This window comes from Rattus rattus, chromosome 11 (genome assembly GCF_011064425.1).
Source record: "Rattus rattus isolate New Zealand chromosome 11, Rrattus_CSIRO_v1, whole genome shotgun sequence".
NCBI lineage: Eukaryota > Metazoa > Chordata > Mammalia > Rodentia > Muridae > Rattus > Rattus rattus.
The window spans coordinates 55,700,736-55,724,449 of NC_046164.1; the positions used below are offsets into that span (position 1 = coordinate 55,700,736).

The window sequence follows — 23,714 nt, forward strand, 5'->3', positions numbered from 1 at the left end:
CCAAAATTTTTAATAAAACTTAATTTCTGTGATTCTCTATTTCACTATCTAAGATGCTATGTGATAAAATGCAGTTAGCCAAGTAGAACTTCTCAGCAGATATAGTCTTAGGTTTCAGGCTTTATAATCACAGACCATTGAGACAGAGGCAACTTGAGAGACATGACCCATGCGTCCCTCAGTCCTTCCAGCAGGGCATTTCCCAGCCGCCTTCCCTACATAGCGCCTGCCAGGCCGTTGTTTCTGATGACCTTGGCATATTCCTTGGCTGACGTGTATGGAGTCCGGGGTCTAGCGGGATCTTCAAAATCAACGTGGAAGAGGCCAAACCGTCTGCTGTACCCATTGTTCCACTCAAAGTTATCCAGAAGCGACCACGCACAGTAGAGTTGGAGATTGACGTCATCAACATGGATAGCTGAAATGTTTTTAAAAGAGCCATTAGCATTTCTGGGAATGTTCTGAGAACAAAAAATCACCAAAGAGTACTGGGTGCCTCTTTTTCCTGCTCTGCTGGGTATCTCACTGGGAACAGACAAAATTCTTTTTTATCTTTTTTAACGATAGACACCACCCTGAAATAAAGTAAAGATGACATGGGACCTAATACATGTGATAATTAGCTTGATTTAGTCATCCTATAAAATGTACCTTCATCAGGTCCCACACCAGAGCATAAAGGGAGTTTTTTGTCTCTGGAAATAATCCCTCTTTCCAGTTTTCTGCTTGACCTGAGCAGGAGTTTCAGTTCAGAAGTTAAATCATGGACAGGCATGGGTGACAGAATGCCCAGAACCCCACAGCACTTGGAAGTTTCACACAGGAGGATGGGTGTAGGTTGAAGGCAAGTTTGTTTTAGTTAATGAGTTGCAGATGATCTTGGACCTCATCTGAAAACTAAAAGAAGTTACTTATTATTCTAATAATGTGATCAATCATTTTGACATTTGTTCCTTCTCTATATATTTTCCAGTGCCTTTTCTAACTCTCTCTCTCTCTCTCTCTCTCTCTCTCTCTCTCTCTCTCCTTCCTACCCAGAAGTGTATTTAGTTACAAACACCATCCACCATCACAGTATAGCTTTTAAAAACAGGGCAAAATCATTGATCAGTTGGATGGCATGGCAGTAGTATGCCCAGGGAATCTGAAAATGTCCCTGTCCTTTATATTCCCATGAGCATGCTGTCTCATAGCTATGTCTCATAGCTCTAAGATCACAAACACAAAACTGAAAAGGGTGAGTGCACAGCTCTGGCAAGTCTACAGCCAAGTATGGAGAGTTCAAAATGCAAATAGCATTTGAAATGTGAATAAGAAATACCCAATTTAATAAAAATGGAAAAAATGCCATAACAACCTCTGTTAATTGGTCACTGTAGCACAATACCAAAGACAGAATAGATTATAAACAACGGCCAACCATTTTCCATAGTTCAAAGAAGTAAGACATCCTAAATCAAGACAATGGCCGTCTCAGCATGTTGGAGGGCACTATATCAAACTTTATTAATGGCACCTTCTTGCTATACCCTCATGCAGCAGGAAAGGCCAGGGATCTCCATCCTGTCTCTTCATATATGGTCACTAATCCACCGATGATGACTCCTTCCTCATTGCCTAATCATATCCCAACATCCTCATCTCACAGTACCATCACGTTGAGAACTATGACATCCACATCAATTTTAAAGAGACTGAACACATACTCAAATCTCATTGTCTATACTCTCCATCTAGACTCAGAGTGCCTGAGAACTTTAAGAACCAAATACATGACTATATACTGAAGGCTTGCACAACATCAAGCTAGACAAAAATCTCAGCATGGAATGGGGAGGAGGTTGATGATGTCCCACCCCTAGCTGAAGAGCTATTTGCAATTCACAGTTTCTAGGAGAGAGTGCTGGTTTTCTTCAATATATGGCCTCTGAGTGTCTATCCATGCTCCAGTAGGAATGCTACAACTGTTCACATACAGGCAGCACTGAATGAAATCTGTAGCTTAAACTATAGAGTATTGATGGGGATGGACAGATGGCTTAGCAATTAAGAGCACTGAATGTTCTTTCAGAGGATTCAGATACAATTCCTAAAACCCACACAACAGCTCAAACCTGTTCATAACTCCAGGATCTGACATTCTCACACAGACATACATGCAGGCAAACACCTATGCACATTAATTAATTAATTTGGAAGTGAAAGTGGTAGAGTGACATAGTAGAAATTGAAGATGAGGGAATGGGGTAGATTTCATGAAAATACATTGTAAATATCTGACTATATAATTTCTTATGTGAAATTATACACTTACCATTTCTCTGCATGCTAGGAGAACAAAGTGTGAAGAAATCTAAAGCATTTCTTAATGATGTTCATTCTTTAAGATTGGAAATTGAGTTTATATTTTTAATTACTATTTTAAGTTTCTCAGAATTCTGAAATTCTGTGACTCTTCCCTTAAGCACTTTCTGTTTGAAAAATCACCGTAAGCAAATTTCATCTGTGACCCACTACAATCTATTTCTCTGTGTGGAGATGAGAGAAAAGGCTGGTTTGCTTAACAAGATGGCTGCAGTCCTCAATAAACAAGGAGAAAATGAACTTTCATATAATGAATCATATTTTAATTGCACTGGGAATTGTTTTCACCCACAATGAGTCCTGTAGCTAAATAGTTGTCAGATGAAGCTCTACTCTCAATTTTTCTTTGGTGTCAGTCTGCATTCTTTCGAGTTTATTAAGAAACAATGTGCTCCTCCTCTATTATATATCTGTAGGTCTCTAAAGCCTAAGAGTTTTGTTTATAGAGTCAGATATTATGCAGACAAAATATTCCTGGCAGGCTAGTACCTAGGTACAGTTGTACAAAGAGACAAGCAAAGTATTTTAAGTCAAGTGTTTTATAAAGGGTGTAGGGCAAGAATTAAGCCAAGTTCTCTTGATATGTTTAATTGAAATCATGCTTAGAAAATGAAAATGTGTATCAATAAAACATATTAAGCCTTACAAGAACAAAAGTACTTATGAGACATCCCTTCTTCTCTTATCTGTTGTCACTTGTGTGTATGCTTTTCCATTTGCCAAGTATAATTAGGAAAATACCCTTTCTTTTATTTTTTAAGAATACAATTTAAGTACAAAATGAGGTATCTCTGTCTCAAAACTATGAAAGCCTACTACTCATATAAAAAATATTCTCAATCTCCTTTGCTTGGTAGTTCAGCATGGGGCTAGGTGAGAACGGGTGTGTTTTCTTTCCCACTTGTAGAAGTACTACTGCCCAACAAGAAAGCCTGCCAGGTACAAAGCCAGACTGTTTCTACAAGCGTGCACAGTCCCACGGATCATACGCAGAATGGCTGATTCATGTGCTAACCCAGGAGATAAAAACGAGGCTCTGCCTGCTTGGAAGGGAACAAAAGGAAATCTTGACAATTTCATTGTTAACTGCCAGAAGTGCAGCAGCAAGCACTAAACTGCCCGAGTGACACTGGTGGATGTCTCTGCATTTTCACTGCAGGAACACTCAAGTGGAGAATTACCTAGTTAGGTTCAGGAGCTAGCCTGCTGGAATCCTTCTCACCAGGCCATCACTGGGAAAAATTACAAAACCACACCGGAACCTGCACGCCTCTCCTCTTCCAATCTCCTTGGGAACGGAAAGAGACCATCATCACATTTCTTGTCACCATGATTTATGAGGTCCCAGATCTTGGCAGAGAGAAAAAGCACTTCTGAGAATGTGCTTTCTTTCTTTAACCAGAGTTGGAGGCAAAGTCAACACAGACCAATAGGAGTTGGGACAGCTCCACAGCATGCGAGGATAAAAATGGTACCCATTGTAAAGTCAGAGTGTAATGTGGGACTACAAGACTATGGAAAGATGCAGGGGTGAAAGTTTTGCGGCTTGCTTCCAGTTAAGCTCCTATAGCTATAAGAATCCCACATTAGCACTGTACTCTGTAGAGTTTGCATTTCTCTCTCTCCTCTCTCTCTCTCTCTCTCTCTCTCTCTCTCTCTCCCCCTCAGTATGAATGATCTGAAATACAGTGCTTTTAATAACAGCAGAGAGAGAAAACAGAAGAATGTAGGACATGGGTAAGATAACAGTAAGGATGTCTAAAAACACAAAGAATCGTTATTGCCTAAAATTATTGATAATACATACAAGTCTGTATGTACAAACATATATTTTATATGAAAAGAATATATATTGCTCTCTGTGTGTGTTTTTTGTGTATGTTATTTTGTGTGTGTATATATTTACGTGTATTATATGTAGTTTGTCCAGAAAAAGCCAAACTCAAAAGAATGAAGGCAAACTTTAAGCCAAATAACCCTCATATACTTGCTCAGCAATGACCATTAGGAAGCAACCTAGATGTCCTTCAGCTGATTCAGCTGATAAAGGGATAACAAAAATGTCAGACATATACACTATGGAATAAAACTATTCATCTATGAAAAATGAAAATTTTAAGTAAATGAATGGAACTATAAAAGATAATGTCAAGTAAGGTAACCCAGACACAGACAGACATCCCATGTTCTCTCTCATCTATGTTCAGTCCCTCGCTCCAAGTCTTCAGATGTGAACATATAACTGGGAGTAATGGCAGAAGACAGGAAAGTCAGAGAGAACTGAGAGGACATTAACATGGTATGAATGATCTAAAGGGGGAAATAGGGTGCTTTAATAACAGAAGAGGAGAGAAAAACAAGAGAATGTAGGACATGGGTAAAATAACAGTAAGAATGTCTAAAAAAACTTACAAAGAATCATTATTGCCTAAAATTATTGATAATACATTCATGTCTGTACATACAACAGATGTATTTTATATGAAAATTTTCCATGTGGGCTCACAATGTTCCTTCCAAAGATCCACAGACTATTTAACAAAAACTTCAACACCAGGCATGAGAAGGTGTCTTTTAATGTGCTCATTGGGGATTTTCAAGAGATTTCCCCATACTTTATAGGCTACTGAGCACTACCACAGTGGGTAGAAAGTAAGGTTTCATTGCTACAGACAGCATAGGGTTCAGATACAGGGGCTAGAGAACCTGAGCTGGACCTAACCTGAAAGCCTTCTCACAGAGAACTAACTTCCATGGCAACAGAAGGCCCCATGAGAGCTTCCAAGAGAAGGTAGAAAATAATAACCCTACCTACTTAGAATGCCTATGAACTGTCACAACAACAACCAGCAGGACACAGTAACCCTGGGAATACAATAGTATGTATTCTTTGGGCATAAAAACAGTTCCCTAATTGGTCTTAAGGCCTGATGGATAAGAGAAAAGGAAAGTCTGCTACTGCAAACCTAGCCAGCTACCCATGGCTACTGTAGTCATAGATCTGGGTAGAGAGCATACAACTGCCATTTTACTAAAGCACCATAATCCCTAACTACATTCAAAATATTTGTAATTATTCCTGCAGTTAAGTGTAGTTCTCTCCTCCCTGGTTGGAGTCTTGACCAGAAGCAACTTGGGGAGCAGATTTTGATTACATATCCAAAGTCACAGTCCACTGGAGGAAGCCAAGGCAGGAACACAAACCAGGAGGAAACCTGGAGGTAGTCGCTGATGTAGAGTCTATGAAGGAGTGCTGCTTACTGGCTTGCTTCCCATGGCTTGCCCAGCCTGCTCTTTTATAGAATTCAGAACCACCCACCCACAACAGGCTGGGTCCTCCTCACATCAACGACTAATTTAGCAAAGGCACTATGGGCTTGTCTGCAGCCCAATCATATAGAGACCTTTTTACAATTCAGGTTCCTTCCTCTCAGTGACTCTGGCTATATCAAGTTGACATAAAACCAGCCTACACAAAGAAAGAACCCTCCTGAATTTTCTATTTACTGCTTCATAAACCTTATCCTGTTATTCCTATCTCAAGCCCTCACCCTCACTAACGGTCCCTTTATACTTTCCTGTTCCTGTGGTGACTCACATCTGAGGATATGGGGCTGGGCATCACAGATTAGAAAGAACATACACTTTTTTTTGGTTCTGGGTTACCTCACTCAGTATAATCTTATATGGCCATCCATTTACTCCAAATTTCATTTTTTCTTTAAAGCTGGATGGTATTTCATTGTGTATATGCACCACGTTTTCATTATACATTCATCTGTTGAAGGGCATGTGATTTGTTTCAATGTCCTGGCTGTCATGAGTAAGGCAGCGGTTATCCTTGCTGAACAGGTATCCAAAAGGGAGGAGGTTCAGTTCTTTGAGAATATTCCAAGGAGTGGTGCGGCTGGGTTGTATGGAAGAGTTAACGAATTTGAGACAGACATTAGCAGACACTGCTAAACTCCAAAAACATAACGGAAACAGCTTCAGTGGTGCCTAAGAAAACACAGACACAAAACTGAACGGAATGTCAAAAGATAATTGAAAGGATTTGAAAACTAAGTTTATAAAGACATAGAACTGCAAATTGTAAAGAAGATGGAGTCTAAAATATCCAGTATCCCTGTTAGAGAACTCTGGGGAAAGCCTTACAAGTGGAAAAAAATATCCAGAGAAAGATAGAATATCAGAATTCAATAAAATTAGAGGAAGAAAGCATTGCTGAAATAAGCAAAGAAACAAATAAAAATGAAAAATTAAAGCACAGAAAAGAGACAAACATTAAATGTGGGAACCATCAAAAAATCAAATATTTGAATTATAAAAATAGATGAGAGAGAAGAATCCAAGATACATGCCGTAGACTAGGTTTTCACAAAAATCATAGAAGAAAACTTCCCAAACTAATGGAAGACATACTTATACCAAAACAAGAAGCAAACAACAACTAGACACAATGAAGCAAAAAACACCTCATGACATATTATATTTAAAACACTATACATATTGAACCATGTAAAATATTTACAGGTGCCAAAGGGGAAAAATATGAGTCTGAAGGAAATTTTTCAGTAGAAACTCGGAAAGCCAAAAGAGTCTGGAACAAAGCACTCCAAGTTATAAAGGACAATGATAGCAAAACTAGACTACTGTATGCATCAAAAATATCTGCCATATTTGAAAGAGAAAAATAGTTTTCCATGAGCTAAACACAAGCAAACAAATCAAGCATACATACACATACACTCACATGCTCACACATGCACAAAGAACCCATTAAACAAAATAATGGAAGCAGTGCTTTAAACTGAACATAGGCATAAACATGCCCAAGAGACTGTAGAACAAAAACAAATGAAGCTACAATTTATGAAAAACATGCTACAACTAAGAGCATAAACAAGAAAATAATAATAAAAAAACCCTGGAATCTACAAATGGCTTTCAATAGTAATTCTAAATAGTAATGACCTCAACCCTCGAATCAAGAGACACAGGCCAGCTGAGTAGATCAAGAAACAATATCCACCTGAAAGTGAAAAGATGGAAAAATAGTCTGAACAAATGGAAACAAGAAACAAGTGGGCATCCCCTCTTAGTGGCAGCTAATTTTGTCTGAAGGGAAGTTTCAATATTAGGAAATCTGAAAATTATTTCATTGGGTTATCTGAAGAAACAGTCAACCTAGCATGCAATCTCACACAGAAAGCTATGCCCACGGTGTGGTAGTTTGAATGAAAATGGTCCCCATAGAATCATAGGGAGTGATATTATTTAAAAGTATTATGATGGGTGGCCTTATTTGAATACGTCTGGCCTTATTGGAGTTAGTATGATACTGGGGGTGGGCTTTGAGGTTACAGAAACTCAAGTCATGTCCAGTGACACCCACTCTGCTCTTTCTGCAGCCCATTGATCCAGATGTAGAACTCTTAGCTCCTTTCCAGCACCACATCTGCCTCCGTGTCAACATGATTCCTGCCATGATGATAATGGGATAAACCTTGAACTGTAAGCCAGCCCCAATTAAATGTTTTCTTTACAATCGCTGCCATAGTCACCGTGCCTCTTCTCAGCAAGAGAAACCTAAGACACCCATTATTAGAGGTTACAGTGATGGGGCAGGATGTAAACTACTTCTTGGAAATACAGTCCCCAATTATTTATCAAAAATTAAATCTGACTCATATGTGAATCTACATTGACAGTACCCCAAGACATAGAGATGTCTAATTGCTATTATAAATATTTAAATGTTTAATGCTATTGTAAATATCATAGTGGATAATCAAATAGAGTCAGACAGGTATAGAAAATAACTAAGGAAAAGAAACCAATTGGTAACTTACACAAACTCACAAAGATCTCAGTTGTTAGAAGAGCCATCAAAATACACAGTAGCCAAATTTACTGAGATGAAGGCAGAGAAACAACATTGGATGCTTCTAGTAGGCAGAAGTAGACTATCTGAGAAAGGGACGCACTGGTAGTTGAAAGGAAACTCATTTATCATATGCCAATAGAGACATTGAAATTTACTTCCAAGTTTTTTGCAAAGGTCATGAAAGACTATGAATGCCAGCATAACTCTCAGAAAATACTGAGTTTCTGAAGTTTTCTCATCTATGGTCATTCTTTAGGATAATACTGAAAAAAAATAGATAACGAGGATAGGAAAAGAGAATTGCACATAACAGAAAGCCTCGTAATATCACAACAACATTATGATCATCTGTAATTCAAACAGAGAAGCTGAGGAGAAGTTTACAACTGGAATGCTCAGAACCACTAGAAAACAAATTTCTGCTGATTCTAAACCTAGTCACACTGATAATGAATATTAATGATCATCATACTTGGTGATTATTGTATCTAACCAGACTTAACAGTGGATGACATATAGTAGCATCTACTCAGTCTGCTTAGTATAGTTTCAATGCCAGAGATAGAATGCTTGGAGCCCGAATATGTGAGAGGCTTTATCTAAGGAAGTTTATGCTAAAAGAAGAGGAATTTCTAAAAGGCAACTCCTTCAAACCATAAATCACCACTGAAAGACCATGGAGTTGCTGAATTCTCAGTTGTAATTGAATGCATTTCAGCCTACTGGTTAGTTGACATCTACTTTTATTCTCATTCAATCAAAAGAAATATTCCCAGTCACCAAGCAGGATAGGTTAAATGGGAATCTACAAAGAGGGAGCCAAATCTGTGATATAATCTAGAGTCTAAGCAAATATAATTACGAATCTCAAGATAATGGCCCTGGATAACTAGTGAGCCCTAATGTCAAAAATCCTTGTAGCAGAAGATAAAGAGAGAAGCCACACCAGAAAGAAGATGCAGAGAAAGGTGGAGGTACTAGCAGCTACCAGAAGACAAGTGAGGGTCCTAGAGCAAATTCTCTTACATAACCTCTGAAAGGGAATTCTGATCCTGCTGAAACTTTAATTTTGAAATTCTGGCTTTTAGAACTGTGAAAGAATATATCTCGGTTGTCTTTAAGTCACTAGGCTTATGGTAATTTGCGAGCACAGCCACAGGAAACTCTTTTAGAGTGGTTGCCAACTGGGCTCAGAGTCCCAAACCACCCACCTGGTCTTGCTGGGGGCTTACAAGTATCTCTCTCTCTGAAAGACTGTCAAAGCCAGAGAGAGAAAACCTTCTGGGGACACAGTTTGAAGCTGATTTTCTGGCAATTGCCCACACACTAACTTTGAAAATGTGATTTCTGTGAGTTTGGTTGAACAATACAAGTTCATTACAATTGAAGAAGAACATTAGCTGGGTAGCATCCTGCAGGAGACCTGGCATACTGGCTGCTTCCCCTTTCTTTGGAAAAAATAAAGGCATCGAGGTGATCTAAACAGAGAAAGATACACAATAAGACTCTCCTTCCCTCTCCCCAGTTTAACATGTGTACCTGGACAGCATCTGTGAAAATACACAGATCACCTCAACATAGGAGACCTCACCTGCAGATGGTAAAAAGAGCCACATGATCATAATTCTCTGAAAAGAGTCTTTGACTATCAGAGTTAATTTTTAAATATTTTATAGGAAAATGCCAATTAGCCAGAAATGAGCTCCACACACTTCTTAATTAACCAGTATTCCTACTCTTTCTATTACACGTGGGGAGGGGGTGTGCTGCAAATAGCAAGCAATTGAAAGGGATCATGGGATCATATAAAAATTCATAATTGTAAAGTTAATCTGAGACTAGGTATATGTCTGTATCACCTTCCACAATTTCTTCATCTGTATTAATTATGCAGTTACTTCTCTTCGGGCTCAGAAGTTGCTATTACAGGAACCAATGTTCTTCCCAGCCAGAGGTTCATCAAAAGGGCTCATTCTTTCACCCTATCCCTTTCTCTACCCTTTTCTCTGACTTCTTTTCCTCTGGGATTTGGTTTCCTTTCCTGGAAAATGGAGGCATTAGCATATCTTCATAGGCTAATGGTGAACATTAAATAAATTAATACAGATATCTCTGGGAAGAATGCTCAGTCCCTAGTAAAGCCTAGCACACGCTACTTAGTGGTTGCAATTGTAGCTTTTATTGCTCTCCAAGTCTGGGAGGGTGAGGAGTGAAAATCTGTTCCATCTCCTCCTCCATCTGGTTTCCAACAGCTTTCAGAGGACGTAGAGTCAGCACAAAGTGCTCAATGCTGAGAAGCAGTGGAATCGGGTGCCAAGGGAAAGCACAGCATCTGGGACAGGGTTATGCTCTGTGGGAATGGGTCAGCTGTGGGTCAGGAGAAGAAGTCAGCACAGACATGGAACTTTGGGCAATGCTTCCAGAATACTGGGTGGTACTGTAGCTCCCCGATTTGAGAGAATAATGCAAGAGTTAGGAGTATCCTTTTTGACATTTCTAGGACAGACAGGCAATACCTATCCTACACTTATGAAATAAATGTGTTTCAAGGAAAAAAAAACAAGGAACATAGTAGTATATGGTGATATTTTATACTCATTTTTTAATTCACAATTGCAGCCTATAAGGCAAGTATTCATCAAATTATTACCACATGATCATTTAATCATAGTCTCTGAAAAGTAGAGGGGATATAAAAAATAACTATAACATTTACTGAGTATTTGAATAGCATATCAAAAGTTCATTATTCATCAAGTCCTTTCTTTGTTGTCGTGAACCTACCAGATATTACCATCATCTATATTTTACAGAGAAGGGTCCTAACGTCTAGGAAGGTTAAGGAACCTTGGTAAGATTCATGCAGCAAGGAAGTGGGTTGAGATAGGAACTCAAGAGGGCAGTAGCAGCAAAATCTACATGTGGAGCCTGCACAATTTGAAGATCTATTTTAATCAGAAAGTATGAGACATGGCTAAAGGACCACTTTGCTTAATGAACTAGAACCCATGGATCCAACAGTGAGTTGGAGTTATATGGTGCCCTCAGCCAAGGTAATGTTTTCTTAGCAGAATCTGACTTTGACTGATTGTCACCAGTTGTTATTGTTTGAATGTGAAATGTTCCCCACATAAGCGAGTGTCCCTGGTGATTTAGAAGATGGGGCTACCTGGAGGAAGTAGGAGGAGGCCTTCGAGTTTATTGTCACACCCACTTCCTATACTTCTGGCTCGCTGATATATTGAGATTCAATTAATCTCTAGTAACCATGGGCTTCCTGTCACCATGATGGATTTCTAGCCCCTCCAACTGTGAGCCGAAATAAATCCTTCTTCCCTTAAGTTGAGTTTTGTCAGGTACTAGGTAACAGCAGCAGAAGGTTTAAAGACTAATGGAGGTTTATATACTGACGGGGAATAAAAGGAGATGCCCTAGGGAAATAGGCTGCAGTGCTCAAATATATATTGTGGAGTTGACTAGACAAAACCCATCTCAACTGCTAATGGCCCAGTAAAAATGGAGTGCCACAATTCCTTTTGCTTCCAAAATACTAAGTTTCTTTCTACCTCAGCACCCAACTTATGCTGTACTAGAGGCTAGACCTGACAGCCACTGTCATTCTCAAGCGCTGGGACACTGTGTCCATCCTCTCCAACACAAAGAGCTCTGTTCTGTCTTTATCTAGTTGTTCACCTTTGAATTAAATTCTTTCATGAATGAGTCCAACTATTAGATCCCATAACACTTTGACCTAATGAAATCAGAGATTTCTCAGCCCACACCTTGGAGAGGTAAAACTCAGAGTCTGGATATCTCTTGAGTGGAATAAGTACATTCAACCAATATTGGGCAGGCAGATGATGGGACCACTCCAGAAGAATGAGGACCAAATCCAAGAGAAGGAATGCTGCCTGTGAAAACAGATTTGGCAGAGTCCCTGTGAGAAAGATTAAAAGAGTGATTGATTTGATAGCATCAAAATGAATAGCAAGGGGCTGGGGATTTAGCTCAGTGGTAGAGCGCTTACCTAGGAAGCACAAGGCCCTGGGTTCGGTCCCCAGCTCCGAAAAAAAGAACCAAAAAAAAAAAAATGAATAGCAGGGAAATATCACAAGGAAGACCCAAGACCAGGTCCTCATCAAAACCATAGGCTTTTCCTTAGTTCTAGTCCAAAAAGATAGAAAATCAATGAAGAGTTTTAAGAAAGGGAGTTATTTTAGCGAATTTGCACACCTAAAAGTTTGCTGTGACCTCTGTGAAGAACAGATCTGAGCATGGGAAGAACAGATCTGAACATGGATGGAATGAAACAGCAAGAACAGAGTTGGAGTAAGCAGGCAGAGGTGACAGTAGTCAGTTGGATAGAGACCGCAGGAGGGATGTAGTGAGAACACAGAGAAGTGAGTTGGTTTGATATGTACTCAAATTAAAGATTTACAAGTATGCTGACAATTTGTGATGAAGGAGATATAAAAGCAAAGGACGACTCCATTGGTAACTGTGTCAATTTCTGGATTAGGAAATACTGGACAGAGACAAGTTTTGGCAGAGAAGCAGGAAGACAGAGTGAAGCCTGGTTATAGTGACCTTACATTGCTTTTCTTGACATCCAAATATAAGATCAAGGCACCGTTTGAGATGTTGATTTTAATTTTAGAACTTTCACACAGAGATGATAATTGAAATCATGGCCGTTAAGAGACATAAGAGAATCAGACCAGCAAAACAAAACAAAACAAAAACAAAAACAAGAAACAAAAACCAAAGAAATGTGAGCGTAAGGCTGACAGAATTCTAACAACTGAAGCTGAGGCTCTGTCTCCACAGCTTGTGATCTTGACCAAGAAGGACATGGAAAGTTACAAGTTAGAAACAGGAGGACTTTTTTCTTCCACGTCTGCCTTGATACAATTAGCTTCCATTTCATTATGTAAGTAAGATTACTTGTTTAAAGACTATCTTGTACTCCAGACTCTGTGCCCCAGAAAGCCAGGAAGGACCTAGATCCTCTATCCTTGTGATCAATTTACACTGCTTAGAGTGAATGGCTGTAAGTAGATATTACATTGGACATTTCATCAGTAATATAAGAGCATAGAGAAAGCACTTATTAAAAAGTATAATGGCTTTTTGACCAAAGTGACAGAATTCACTTCCAAGTTCAACTTTTGGAGTAATCAGAAGATGTAGAACTTACTGTTCCTGCACTCAGATAAATATATTTTGCATGCTGAGAACCCGAATGCATTGTTGTTCCTCAATTCCTAGACCAAGTCTCTCTTCAGTTACCAGCATCCCTATATGTATACAACAAATGTCAAATAAATCATAGCTGATGCTCCTTTAAAAGCCATTGTCAGAGATGTCAATGCCACCTTCTGTCACTAACAAAAGAAGAACAAGCTCACCATACGGCCCCTATAATACTCAGAGTGCCTGGGTACAGCAGCCACTGTAACTGCTTAGAGCTAAGGGGCACAGGAAGATGAGCTGTGAAGAACAGAAAAGAAAGAATCCTGACACTTCGTTAAAATTGCACCTGTGTATGTTTTAGTTTTCACATTGCTGGCACCAAGTTCAAGCCCAGGTGGGCAACACCTCACCCAGACTGCCCATCCTGGCCTACTACACAAGTCTCGCCAGTCTGCTCTTTAAGGACAGGGAAGGACACTGCTTGGTGATGCGAGCACAAGCTGTTCAGGGAAGAGACTTTGCTCAGCACATTTCAGCTCTGGAGAAAGGCTGGGCTTATTTCTGAGAGCCACATAAAATAAATAATCATGCAACTGCAGATTCGTTCTGATCGGGCTTCTGACAGCTGCTCCGAGAGGTGGGTCCTTGCAAGCCCATCTTTCAACAGTGAACTGACCCAAAGATCCAGGAAAGCTCCAGACAGGACCATATGGCCGGGAATAAAAACATATTTCAAACTCTGTTTATTATGCATATCTTTCAAGGGTTCACTACTCTGTGATGAAACATTGCACCTGCAAGGCTTTAATAAGCTTCCCAAGCAAGTACAATTATAAAATCACAGACACCTGAAGACTTTGGCTTCTCAGCTACTCAGACAAGCACTGCCCACTGATGGCTGGTCTCATTCTTTTTAATTATATGGGCTCGCAATGTTTTGTAAGCTGTGATCAATACTTATTCAGAAAATACAACTCCTTGTAGACTACAGGGTGAAAGCCATATAATATTGCTCCACCTAAACTTTGGAAACACCAACATTATTGCATACAAAGCTCACCAATCTACCCAAAATTCAAAGAAATGATTTCCATGCAGCCCTGCAATGCCATGAAAGCATTTGATATGAACTAAGGGTGGACCTCAGTTATCAATAATACCCATAGTGAAAAATGGATTTTCCGATAATTGGGTCCTAGAGTTCCACATCTGTTCCAAATCTTTGAGAAGCACAGATGTTCATGATTTCCTCAATGCATAGCCACTGAGAGACTACTGTGTGCTAAACACCAGGCTATGTGTGCAGCATCAGGAGTCAGTGTTCTCATTGAGAAGATGGACTCAACAAAAACTGGCTTGAGAATACACAAAAACATGGGCTATCAAAAAAAAAACTGGGCATACAGATTTCACCATCCTGTGAAGATGGAAACTTGAAAATTACTTGAGTTCTCTAGCTAGTCAACTATGTGACGGTGTACAGCATCTCAAGGTTAGAAGACTGTTCTTGTGTCATCATCACTGGTCAGAGCAGTATGTCACCTCTCAGGGCTTTAATTTCTATTTTTGCTCTAGTCTAAGAATGAACAAAGTATTCATGTCCAAGACTGTTATCATAGCTTAGTTACTGGCTGGCATGAAATGTATAATTATATGTCTACCACACTGCAATCTCTCTCTCTCTCTCTCTCTCTCTCTCTCTCTCTCTCTCTCTCTCTCTCTCTCCCTCTCCCTCTCTCTCTCTCTCTCTCTCCCTCTCTCTCTCTCTCTCCATCCCTCCCTCCCTCCCTCCTTCCCACCATCCCTCCCTTTCCCTGCAATGTGTATGTCTCAACTTCCTCATCTGCCTTCACTCCCTCCCACTATCTCCCTCTCCCTCACCCTCTCTTCCCCCTCTTTCCCTCTCTCCTATTCTCCTTCACTGTCTCCTTCTATCACTCCCTTCCTTCTCAAAACTAATAATCTAGGTGAAATTTGGAAGCTGTGTATCTTTCTGCTCAAACAATATACAGAAGTCCCAATTCGTATTTTAGGAATGGTTTAGCCTAATTTAAGTTGGTTGAGCCTAACCGATCCTTGAGAATCACAGAATGATTGTATACTATGAAGGGGGTAAAAGAGAAACCAGTCTGTTTCTTGTAGGCTTTGAAAGACTTCTGACAACTCCATTGCAGGAGGACAGAGGACACAGAATGACACTTGAACTCTGTACCAATGCCTCATGTGGAGCACGTGACTGACAGCCGTATGGCCAAGCAGAGTCTATTTCTATTCAACTCACTGCCTTTCATATATCCACGATGGGGTTTTGGTGGCTGCATTTAAAAAGACACAAATGTTCCCATGAGGCATGAGCAGAAAAGGCAGAGAGATTAGAGAATGTGCAAGGGGCTGCATTTCTCTTTGAAGTACAGAGAGAACCATCAGCAAACGAAGAGGGGGGATATGCAGAACTCTAGTTTCTTTCCTCTGGCTCATGGTAGGAGACTTCAGGTCTTTACATTCCACCCTTTTACTACACAAACACAGCCATGGTTTCAATTGCAACATGCATACTCAACAGTAAGGCACTTAACTGCAGTAGTGGAAACCCACAGACCACCTCTCCCTGCTACTGATTACATCCAAGAGCAGCTTTCGCAAATGAGCAGTGGGATGAATTTGTTAGCTCCCCTTTGGAGCTAATAAAATAGCAAAATTCCCATTTGCAAGGCATTTACAGGATGCCAAGCTCAGTTTGAAGTTTCCCATGCACGAAGCACTTGCTCTTTCCCACAGCCCTATAATATAGATCCTATTACTGTTCCCATTTTACCCAATGAGATACCTGAGGCACTGTGAAGCCATTCCATTTGCCCAAGGCCTTGCATTTGGAGAAAAACTCTAGCATAGTCTCCTCTTGCAGAATGGAGTGGATTAGCAATTTGAAGAGAATGCTTGAAGGACAGCTATCTCACCCTATTTTCATTAAGTATAAAAGTTAGTCTTGCATTCAATCAATATCTATTGCTTTTCTCCCAAGCTACTGAGAATATAGGAACAAATAGGGTGATAACCCTTCCTGTCTTCAAGGGCTCCTCTATGAAAGAAGAGACATGTCAAGGAGCAGCTGTAGTGCAGTGATCTGATGAAAACACTGTGTACTACAAGGATAAAACAAGAAAGTCCTAGTTTAGAAAAAGTTTTAGAGGAAAAGAATACCAAAGAGTGCTTCTTAGTCTATTTAATTTAATTTTTTGAGAATTTAATATAAGAATTTGCATCATTTTCCCTCTCTCCCCGTTCAACTTCTTTCATGTCTTGTCCACTCCTCCTACAATTAGTGAGCTCTCCTTTAATTATTATTAAAACAAATATATTTATGTATATTTATACCACATGTAAATGTGTGTGTGTGTGTGTGTGTGTGTGTCCAATGTGCTGAGTCTAGTAAGTTTTGTTTATATGTATATTCATTTAGAGTTCACCATTTGGAAATGGATAAATTATCAGGGGTTTCATCCATGAAAAATACTGATTATTCCTTTCTCAGACTTTGATTTGCCTGTAGTTCTTCATCTGTAGATAAGGCCTTGTGAGATTTCTCCTATCCATGCTCGTATGTCAAGTGGTGGTTGTCATTGTACAGGTCTTGTTCAGACAGCATATTGCTAAGATTTCATGGGTGGGGCCTCCCTATCTCATTCAGAAGACACTATTTCACAGCAGATGCCCTTATCCTCTAACTCTTACATTCTTTCTGCTTCCCCTATTCCTGGATATTCACTGAGTCATAAGCACTTGATTTGTGCTGTAGATGCTAGGGTTGAACACGCCATCAGCAGCTGTTCTCTGGATTTTGATAATATGGGATATTGGAATAGCCTGAAGAGATGAAAAGGGCGGGGGTGTTGGTTTTAAGCAATTGGCACAAGTGCTCACAGTGGGTGAACATTTCTGAGGTGTGTGGTATATAAACGTAAAACTCAAGGAAGTAAGTGTGCATGTACCAAGTCTAAGTCTGAATCTAGGAAAAGCCATTACTCCTGATCAAAGACAGCTACTTCCCCTTTACTGGGCCCTTCACCTATTCCTTTTGAAATGCACTTCTGTCCTCAATAAGTTAGATGAATGCTATTGGTCCCCATCACTGGAAAAGCAATCTACTTTACTTAGGTAATCTTCATAGTAATTTTACCCAGAAACATCCTCACCCATACACCCAATTTATCTAACCACATATCTAAAGACCTCGTGGTCTAGTCAAGTTGATACAAAGTTAACAGTATTAAAAACATCTAATGTGGGGGGTTGGGGATTTATCTCAGTGGTAGAGCGCTTGCCTAGCAAGCGCAAGGCCCTGGGTTCGGTCCCAAGACTGGAAAAAAAGAAAAGAAAAAAAAAATCTAATGTGAACTTGGCACAGGGCAGAGCTGGTGCTCAAGATCCTCTCCCACACCCAGATAAAGCTTGACTCCTAGGAGAGCCTTCAGGTGAGACTTAAACCCACCCCCACCCCAATACCTTATCTAACTGGGATCCCCACAGGGCCCAGTGGAGGAGGGCCCTATCCATCCTGCCCTGCCTGAGACACATTTTCATTCAGGCCCACAACTTAGCCCAGGGCAGAGCAGGCATTCCAGATTCCTCCCACACCCAGATACACCTCAACTCCCAGGAGGTACTTCATAACCACACTCCCAGAGATAGCCTGACTCCAGGAGGTCCATCATAACAAGGCACCCAGGAAGGGCAGGATCCTGACAGACACAGCAAAGTCAATTAAACCTGAGATAACCAAATGTCAAGAGGCAAGTGCAAGAACATAAGCAACAGAAATCAATTCCACTTAGCAACATCAGAACATAGTTCTCCCACCACAGCAAGCCCTGGATACCCTAACACACCTAAGAAACAAAGATTCCAACCTAAAATCTCATCTCACAAAGATGATAGAGGACCTTAAAGAGGACATAAAGAACTCCCTTACAGAACACAAACAGGTAGAAGGACTTAAAAAGGAAACACATAAATCCATTAAAGAAATACAGGAAAATACAATCAAAGAGGTGACAAAATTAAACAAAACTGTCCAGGATCTAAAAATGAAAATAGATACAATAAAGAAATCACAAAAGAGGCAACCTTGAAGATGGAAAACCTAGAGGAGTCAGGAGTTACAGATGCAAGCAGCACTAACAGGATACAAGAGATAGAAAAGAGAATCTCATGCATAGATGATACCATAAAAGATATTGACACAATAGTCAAAAAATTACAAAGTGCAAAAAGCTCCTAACCTAAAACATCCAGGAAATTCAGGACATAATGAAAAGACTGAACCTAAGAGTAATAGGAATAGAAGAGAATGAAAATACCCAGCTCAAAGGGCCAGGAAATATCTTCAACAAAATCAGAGAAGAAACTTCCCTAACCTAAGAAATAGATGGTCACAAACATAGAAGAAGCCTACAGAACCAAATAGATTGTACCAGAAAAGAAATTCCTCAAGTCACATAATAATCAAAACTCTAAATGCAGAGAACAAAGAAAGAATATTAAAAAAGTAGTAAGGGAAAAAGGCCAAGTAACATATAGAGGCAGACCTATCAGAATTACACTGGACTTCTCAACGGATACTCTAAATCCAGAAAATCTTAGACAGATATCATGCAGACCCTAGGAGAACACAATTACCAGCTGAGGCTGTTATACCCAGCAAAACTCCCAAACACCATAGATGGAGAAACCAAGATATTCCATGACAAAACCAGTTTTAAACTAATCCATCCATACAGAGGATAGCAGAAGAGAAACCCCAAAACAAGGAGCAAAACTACACACATGAGAAAACAAGAAATTAATCATATAATAATAATATCCAAAAGAAGAGAATTACACAAATAATACCATGTCTCTCAACATCAATGGACTCAATTTCCCAATAAAGACCCATAGGCTAGCAGATTGGATACACAAACAGGACCCAGCAATTTTTTGCATATAGAAAACACACATCGGTGACAAAAAACAGACACAACCTCAGACTAAAAGGCTAAAAAAGTTTTCTTAGCAAATGGTCCCAAGGAACAAGCTAGTGTAGCCATTCTAATATCCAATAAAATAGACTTTCAGCCAAAAGTTATCAAACGAGATGAAGAACACTTCATACTCAAAGGAAAACCCACCAAGATGAACTCTCAATTTTGAATATTGCCACCCCAAATGAAAGGGCATCTACATTTGTGAAGGAAACATTACTAAAGCTCAAACACACATTGACCCACATACAATAAGAGTGGGAGACTTCAACACCAGTGGAAAGAACATGGAAACAGAAACTAAACAGAGACATACTGAAAGTAACAGAAGTTAAGAACCAAATGTATTTAACAAATGTCTACAGAACATTTCACCCTTAAACAAAAGAACATGCCTTCTCGGCACCTCATGGTACCTTCTCCAAAACTGACCATTTTACTGGCTATGTCAACTTGACAGTTGACATATCACAGAAAGAGGAGCCTCGGTTGTGGAAATACCTTCATGAGATCCAGCTGTAAGGCATTTTCTCAACTAGTGATCAAATGGGGAGGACCCAGTCCATTGTAGGTGGTGCTGTCCATGGGCTAGTAATCTTGGGTTCCTAAGAGAGCAAGCTGAACAAGCCAGTAGGCAACATCCCTCCATGGCCTTTGCATCAGCTCCTGCTTCCTGCCCTGCGTGAGTTCCAGTCCTGACTTCCTTTGGTGATGAACAGTAACATGGAAGCATAAGCTGAACTTACACTTGCTTCTTGGTTGTGATGCTTATGCAGGAATAGAAACCCTAAGACAACCATATAATCATACAAAAAACAGGCCTCAACAAATACAAGAAGATTGAAATAATCCCATGCATCCTATCAGATCACCATAGACTAAGGCTGTTCTTCAATAACAGCAAAAACAGCAGAAAGCCCACATACATGTGGACACTGAATGACACTCTATTTAATGATAACTTGGTCAGGGAAAAAATAACGAAAGAAGGTAAAGACTTTCTAGAATTTAATGAAAATGAAGGCACAACATACCCAAACTTATGGGACACAATGATAGTAGCAATGCTAACAGGAAAATTCATAACACTGAGTACCTTCATAAAGAAATTAGAAAGACCCACACTAGCCACTTCCCAGTATATCTGAAAGCACTAGAACAAAAAGAATCAAACAAACCCACGAGGAGTAGATGCCAGGACACAGTCAAATTCAGGACTGAAATAAAATGAATTAGAAACAAGGAGAACTATACAAAGAATCAACAAAATAAAGAGATGGTTCTTTGAGAAAAATTGACAAGGTAAATAAACCCTTAGCCAAACTAACTAAAGGGCACAAAGACAGTATTGAAGTTAACAAAATTAGAAATGAAAAAGTAAACATAACAACAGAAACTGGGGAAATTTCAAAAAAATTATCAGATCCTACTACAAAAGCCTATACTCAACAAAACTGGAAAAGCTAGATGAAATGGATGATTTTCTAGACAGATACTAGGTACCAAAGTTAAATCAAGACCAGATATACTATCTAAGCTACCCCATAACTCCTAAAAAAATAGAAGCAGTCATTAAAAGTCTCCGAAAAAAAACAAAGGCCCAGGGCCAGATGGTTTTAGTGCAGAATTTTATCAGACCTAATGACTATACTTCTCAAATTATTCCACCAAATAGAACCAGAAGAAATGCCACCTAATTCATAACACAGTTATGCTGTTACCTAAACCACGCAAAGATCCAACAAAGGAAGAGAACTTCAAACCAATTTCCTTTATGAATATTGATACAAAAATATTCAGTTGTCTGGCATCAAAGGGGGGAGAGACCCTTGATCCTGTGAAGGCTAGATGGGCCAGTGTAGAGGAATACTAGGCAGTGGGGACGGAGTGGTTGAATAGGTAGGGGAGTACCCTCATGGAGAGAGGGGGAGGGAAGTGGGATGGGGTGTTTTCAGAGAGGAAACCTGGAAGGGGGATAACATTTGGAATGTAAATAATCAAAATAACCAATAAAGTTTTTACAAGTACCTAGCTATATATGTCAATAATAATAAGCATTATTATTCAGAGATAATAAAAGCACACTGTTTGATTAAAAGAATTTTTTGCAAACCGAATCCAAAAGCATATAAAAATGAGCACTCACCATAAACAAGTTAAGTTCATCCCAAGGATGCAGGGATGCTTCCATATACATAAACCCATCAATGTAGTCCACTATATAAACAAACTCATAGAAAAAAATCACATGAACATCTCATTCAATGCTGAGAAAGCCTTTGACAAAATACAAAAGTTTTCATGGTAAAAGTCTTGGAAAGATAGGGAATTCAAGGCACATGCATAAATAAAATAAAAGCAATATAAAACAAACTAACAGCCAACATCAAATTAAATGGAGAGAAACTTGAAGCAATACCACTAAAATCATGGACAAAACAAGGCTGCCCAATCTCCTCCTATTTATTCAATGTAGTACTCAAAATTGTAGGTAGAGCATTAGACAACAAAATAGGTCAGAGAGATACAAATTGGAAATGAAGAAATCAAGGTATCACTATTTGCAAATGATCTGATATTATACATGAGAGACCCCCTAAAAAATCTACCAGAGATTTTCTACAGATATTATATAACTTCAGCAAAGTGGTTGGATATAAAATTAATCCAAATCAGTATCCCTCTTACATAAAAAGAATAAATGGGATGAGAAAGAAATTAGGCAAATAACACCCTCTGCAATAGCCACAAATAATATAAAATATCTCGGTGTAACTCTAACCGAGCAAGTGAAAGATCTGTATGACAAGAACTTCAAGTCTCTGAAGAAAGAAATTGAAGAAGATCTCAGAAGACAGAAAGACCTCCCATGCTCATGGATTGGCAGGATTAATATAGTAAAAATGGCCATTTTGCCAAAAGCAATCAACAGATTCAATTCAATCCCCATCAAAATTCTAACTCAATTCTTCATAGAGTTAGAAAGAGCAGTTCTCAACTTCATCTGTAATAACACCACCAACAATAAAACAGGATAGAGAAAACAATTTTCAACAATAAAAGAACTTCTGGGAGGATCACCATCCCTGAACTCAAGCTTATATTACAGAGCAATCGTGATAAAACCAGCATGATATTGGTACAGAGACAGGCAGGTAGATCAATGGAATAGGATTGAAGACCCAGAAATGAACCCACGCTCTTATGCTCACTTGATCTTTGACAAAGAAGTCAAAACCATACAGTGGTAAAAAGACAGCTTTTTCAACAAATAGTACTGGTCTAACTGGAGGTCTGCATGTAGAAGAATGCAAATTGACCCATTCTTATTTCCTTGTACAAAGCTCAAGTACAAATGGATCAAGGACCTCCACATAAAACCAGATACACTGAATCTAATAGAAGAGAAAGTGGGAAAGAACCTTGAACATATTACCACAGGGGAAAGTTTCCTAAACAGAACACTAGTGACTCATACTCTAAGATCAACAATTGCCAAAGGGACCTCATGAACAGAAAAGCTTCTATTAGGCAAAGGACACTGTCAATAGGACAAAATGGCAACTAACATTGGGGAAAAGATCTTTACCAATTCTACATCTGATAGAGAGCTAATATCCAATATATACAAAGAACTCAAGAAGTTAGACTCCAGAGAATCAAATAATCCTATTAAAAATGGGTACAGAGCTAAACAAAGAATTCTCAAATGAGGAATATAGAATGGCTGAAAAGCACCTAAAGAAATGTTCAACCTTAGTCATCAGGGAAATGCAAATCCAAATGACCCTGAGATTCTATCTTTTACGAATCAGAATGGCTAAAATCAAAACCTCAGGCAACAGCAGATGCTAGGGAGGATGTGGAGAAAGAGGAACACTACTCCATTGCTGGTGGTATTGCAAACTGATAAAATTACTCTGGAAATCAATCTGGTGGTTCCGTAGAAAATTGGAAATAATTCTACCTGAAGATCCGGCTATACCACTACTGGGCACATAGCCAAAAGGTGCTCCAACATATACCAAGGACACATGCTCCACTCTCTTTTCATAACAACCTTATTTATAATAGCCATAAGCTAGAAACAACCCATATGTCCCTTAATGGAAGAATAAATACACAAAATGTGGTACATTTACACAATGAAATACTACTCAACTACTTCACAAATTTTGTAGGGAAATGGATGGAATGATACAATGTTATCCTGAGTGAGGTAACCCAGACTCAAAAGGACACACATGTTA

At 39.3% G+C, this 23,714-nt stretch overlaps 1 protein-coding gene across 1 annotated transcript in view; it reads right to left on the reverse strand.

Moving 5' to 3' along the window:
* Positions 1-215: 215 nt before the first annotated feature.
* LOC116912006 (cytosolic beta-glucosidase) overlaps positions 216-23,714 on the reverse strand; it is a 96,872-nt gene continuing 73,373 nt past the window's right edge. The window contains exon 5 of the mRNA XM_032915904.1: positions 216-418. Coding sequence (XP_032771795.1) covers positions 216-418 — 203 coding nt within the window. The remainder of the gene's footprint in view (positions 419-23,714) is intronic.